The sequence below is a fragment of the Abrus precatorius genome, unplaced genomic scaffold (genome assembly GCF_003935025.1).
Source record: "Abrus precatorius isolate BTA unplaced genomic scaffold, Abrus_2018 Scaffold2, whole genome shotgun sequence".
Classification (NCBI taxonomy): Eukaryota; Viridiplantae; Streptophyta; class Magnoliopsida; order Fabales; family Fabaceae; genus Abrus; species Abrus precatorius.
The window spans coordinates 37312782-37318211 of record NW_020874362.1 but is presented as its reverse complement, the minus strand read 5'-3'; the positions used below and the strand labels follow the sequence as shown (position 1 = coordinate 37318211).

The following is a 5430-nucleotide window of genomic DNA, read 5'->3' as shown; positions in this document are numbered from 1 at the left end:
ATAAACATTTAATTTCATTAATGAAAAGTATAAGCATTCAACGTTGAAAAACTAAAAAAAAAATTCATAACATAACATCAAATGTTTAAAATTAAAAACAAACATTGTCTTAATTTTAATTAGATGTCTAGAGTAATCATTTGTGCTACATTATCCTCCTCTTGCATAGATTGTGGCTCATGTCTCTCGTATCATATCCCTCTTCTTCTTATAGTTGTTCACTTTATTGTTCATCTCCTATTTCATTCTCCTCAGTGTTGTTGTTGGCTTTTTCCTCTACTTATATGATCCTTTGTAATTTTTACTTGAGTTAGGAAAGTTGAATTATCTTCAAATCATGACATAGCAATTACAAAATCTTCTAGTGTAGGTCATAAGAAACAAAAGTTTTTTCTCGATGTTAGTGTAGTGTAGTGTGACCAATAGAAAGAGAAGATGAGAGTAATACTATAATAATAATTTGAAATAGTAGTTAAAATAATAAACTAGAGAAAATTTACTTATAAGATTCATTGAGCTAAATATATGCATGATTATTTATTGATCAATATGATGCTTAAGCGAATAGTAAGATTTGAAATCATTACTCTTTGTTCAAATTTTGTTTAAAATAACAAAAATTGCTTAAGTTAACTTTATATCACTTAAGCGATTTACAAAATTGAAATACATTACATTATGTTCTATTTTTATTTAAAATAAATTAATTTCTCTTATAATAGCTTAATCACATTTGTTTTATTTAAGTAATGCAAAACTCCGCTTATACGAAATACACTTAAGACTTCTTTTATCTCATTGTGCGCAATTTACATATTGTTAAGCCAACTTTACTGGCTTAAATTATTTTAGATAACTAAATATAAGACATTTTCACTGAAATAAAACAAATTTTATTTAAACAAAAATGTACTAAAAGCTGCAGTTGTTGTGAAAACACATTACTTTCTCTCCCCACACCTAAAACATAAGGTGTACGTTCATGATTATCCGAGTGAGAGACACTAGAAACCCGTGAAAAAAACAGCACCCTTATTATTCAAACGTATATATAAGACATCGAATCATGTGCCGCAAACTAACAAACACAGATTTTGGTTTGACCGACAGCATCGTGGTTGAAAAATATAAATTATCGAACTTCAAAATTCTCAAAACTACTTGTGCATATGTTCACTGCACACGTATGGCTGTTTATCGCCAAAGCAGGACTTGAGGAATATCTATCATCAGTTTGATATTAACGGCACTATTTACCAGTGTAGTTAAATAATACAACATGAAATACATTTTTCGAAAACAAAAGGGAGAAACTTTCGCCTTGGTTTCCATTATATCCATCGTAACCTATACGATCAGTGTGTAAAAGGAAAAACGATTAATATTTACAAAGGGAAAACGATTAATCTTTTAACCTTAGAACATATATAATCTTAATCTCTTAAGTTTACAGATTTGGTTAGAACATATATAATCTTAATCTCTTAAGTTTACAGATTTGGTCTTATATTTTAAAATTAAAAAATATTGTTAAATTTTTCTGCATAAACCTTCAAATTTTGTATTTAAATATATTTAGGTTAAAGATGAATTTGAAATGTAAAATAATTTTAAAAGTTAAAAAATTTAATGGAAATTTCATAATATTTTTCGTTTAGGTAATAAAAAAAGGTGTTATTTAAAGTTAAAAAGTTATTGTCTAAAGTTTAGACATCCATTTTATCGTTGTTGATAAGTTGTTATTGAAGTAACCATTGTGTGTTTATGTTTACAACAAATATTTTCATTTACAATTATGCTAATTGTAAAATTGTTGTCTAAATAAAATAAACGAAAGTTACAACAGTGGAGCACAATTTAAAAATATTAGCATAAGTAAACAATTGTTCAATATCACATGCACTTCTTTTAAATATAAATAATAGATAAAGTTTGGCTATGATTAAAAAATGTTCTCCATTATAAATTTTGAAAGCTACTTTTTTTTAACTGTGGAACCTTCAAATGTTATAATATATTTAAGATAAAATTAGATATTTTAATTGATAAATTTTAAACAAAATAAGATATGAAGTAACTTAGTTTATGAATATTTTGAATAAAAATTGACAATTTGAAGATTTCATGTACAAAATAAGGTAAAAGTAACAAGGTTTGATTGCCATATTGTGTAGGTCTCAATGTCCTATTGAAGTTCATTCTTAACAAATTGTATTATTTTCTTTTTTTTAAAAAAAGGTAGTATTTGTCAGCTGCTCTATGGATTGCATCTTATGCTTTGTTATTATTCCTAGAGGATACTATCTACCTATCTACACACGAGGAATAAGTAAAAAGAAATAGTTGATCTCTAATATGCAAAAATTGGCCCGTAGTTAAAAAGTGAGAGTTCATGATATAAATTAGAAAATTTGACCATAGGAGACACGATGAATGGAAACAATAGTATAACGATCACATCTCATTATATATAATAAATTACTAAATGGACACCAGACCTAGTTTTGTGCTTTTTAGAAGGGGGGGAAAAAGTTAAAGAAAATAACGTGTAGTAAAAACATCGTAGTAGCACGTGGAAGCTGATAAGTGCAAAAGGAAGCTGCTTAATTATAATTGCATTTCACAGCCTAGTTGCTTAGATTCCAAACCAAACCTCAAAACTATTGTAGAACGCTAAGTGATTGACTAGTGCACTAATATCAATAATACTACAAACGGACTCACTGCATTTAATTTTCATACTTCAAGCTAGGCCATACCAAGCATCGTTACAACATTACCAACACATTATTATATATCAACTATTATTCCATTCAAGCATTAAAACTCTGAAAGGGAAGTGCCAATTGATCAAGGAGGCCAGTAACTGGGGTGGCAAGTCTAGGTTCATAGGCAAAACCATGCAATTCAAAGCCATCATGTGCTGTGTAAGGACAAGGTGGAATCCACTGCCACCTCTTCCTGCATATATCAAACAGCAAGGCCTTGTCTGTTCCACGAATCATGATAACAATAAACTCTCCATGCCCTACACATTCAAAACCATTCCCAACTTCCAACTCAGAAAACTGAATATAAAGTTGTTGTGGCATTCTCTCTGACTCCACCCACATAGTTCCACAAGCCTGCAAACTCCACACCCTCAAACTCTTTGGTACGTTAAGCTTGCTCTTCTCTACAGCCGCAACTAGAAGCAACTTTCCCTTGCATTCAACAAGGCTAGGAGACCTAAGGAACCGCCTCATAGGTGCTTGAATTTTGAACCAAGTGTTTGATGTGATGTCATAAGCCAACACACTAAAAGGACTACAATTCATGCAGTAGAATTTGCCTTCAGCATAAACCATTCTACCAGATTCAAGGCTACAAAGCCTAGGCAAAGAAGAGGTGGTTCCCCACAACGAATAAAACCCACCTGCATCAATGTGAAAGCTTTCAGAAGTCAAATTTTTCACTGCATAAGGAGATATCATGTCATCCCCAGCAACAGTAACATCTATGCAAGTGGGGCTAATGGTTAAGCCAATGGAAGGAAAGAGTCTTGGTCTCAAAGTGGGAGGTAACTGAGTCAAAGAACCAAGCATAGGGTTGCAGAGAAGCATGGTCTTTGGACCAGCCTCATCAGAAACCCAACATAGTAAACCAGAAGATGAAGAAGCTGGAGAGAAGCCACAGGGAACCAAAGCAAAGGAAATACGGTACCATGCCATGTCATAGGGATCAAAGAGGTACCCTTCTTCACAAGATGAGGCTGCACCATGTCCACAACCACTACTACCATTGTTATTGTTGTTGTTGTTGTTGTTGTTGTTGTTCTTGTAGATGTAGCTCTTGCGGCCGGTCTTGTGGTGCTTGAAGAACATGAACCAGTAGCGGCGTGGTGAAACTTGTAGGTATAATTCAAGAAAGGTGTTGGAGAAGAGAAGAGCATACCATCTCTTGCAAACACAACGTGCACGAAAGAAAGCAGGAGGAGGAAGGAACGCTAAGACACGGTCAAGAAGTCTTTGAGGGAGCTTGCTCCATATTCTGCTGTTCATCCATGGAGTGGTAGAAGAAGTGTTGTAAGTGCCTGCGGCAGTGGTGATATTACTACTACCAGCACCACTGATAGGAAATGTGTAAGAAAATGGAGAGGTCATAGAAGGGTGAAAACCTTCCATATATTTATCTATATATATGTATATATATGGCTGATTCAAGATGAATAATAAGGCTATGGGTGCTTGCTTTCTTGCAGTGGAAACTAGGCAGAAAAAAGATCGAGGAAATGGGAAAGGTTGAGGAGTGTGGTGTAATATATATGTACAATAATAATACTAGCTAGGCTTGCCTTTAATGTTAAAGGAGAGGTTGTGCATTGTTTCTTCTTTTGCTGTGTTAATTTTGCTGAGAGAGATAGTGGTAGGTAAGCACCTAAGAGGGGAAAAGCAGTGTAGCTTCTACAAGGGAAAATGAAAAGGTGGTTTTTGGAAGGATAGTTGTGGTTGTTGTAGTTGTTGCTGACTCCTAGCTATAGCAATCACCTGGGATGGTTGTTTCTGTTCCTCATTTTCAGTGGGATATTGGAGAATGGAGGGAAGGGAAGAAGGTTTTGGAAGTGAAGAGGAGTGATACAACACAGCCACAGATGGAACCAAGGACGTGAGGTTGTGTGTTGCTCTCATGTGAAGAAATTATGGCATTGGTGGGAGTGAGGACAAGTGTATATATAACATCCAAATGGCTTTGGCCATGTTCAATTATTAATTAATTAATTGCTTAATTAATTAATTTATATATCTCTCTCTTGGTTTCTTTTGGTGTGTGAGAAAGAAAGAAAAAAAGGAAAAAAAGAAAAAGGCAAGTGATTCTGATGAATGCATCTATCATTTCAGTGTTGTTTTGTCAAGGCCGAGGTTGGAAGGACATAGTTGCAGAAGAACGAGACAGATGCAATTGATGAAAGCTCAACTCGCTGCTAGTACTAACACATGGGGCTATAAAGTATAAAATATATATTCATTATTCAATATTCGTCCAAATCCAAACCAATTTCCAAGCACAAATGTTTCTTAAACAACTTTGAGTGATTGTTTTAGTTGTCTTTTTTTTTATCATTAAGCGTGTGTATATAGTAAAATAAAAATATTATATATAATGCTAGTTTTTATTTAGTTATTTAAAAATTGATGCATAACTTACATAAAGGGGGATACAAGAAAAAAATATAAAATATAATTAGTGATGTAGTGAAATATATATAAACTTTTATAGAACATTATTGTATTGATAACATTATTTATTTTCAAAAGAAAATCTGATGAGTGGTCGTATTTCTCTTTTCTTTTTATAGTTGTTCATGTTCAAACGCAGGTTATTCCCACAAAGGGACAAAACAAGGCCATCAATGGAAAGTACAGTCCATATGTATGTAGATGACAGCTCCAG

The 5430-nt window shown here is 33.1% G+C and overlaps 1 protein-coding gene across 1 annotated transcript; it reads right to left on the bottom strand.

Annotated features, from left to right (window-relative positions):
* Nucleotides 1-1716: 1716 nt before the first annotated feature.
* On the bottom strand, nt 1717-4802 carry LOC113860060 (protein UNUSUAL FLORAL ORGANS). The gene has a single exon (XM_027492687.1). The coding sequence runs from the start codon at nt 4161-4163 to the stop codon at nt 2814-2816; it is 1350 nt and encodes a 449-aa protein (XP_027348488.1). The 5' UTR covers nt 4164-4802; the 3' UTR covers nt 1717-2813.
* Nucleotides 4803-5430: the final 628 nt, after the last annotated feature.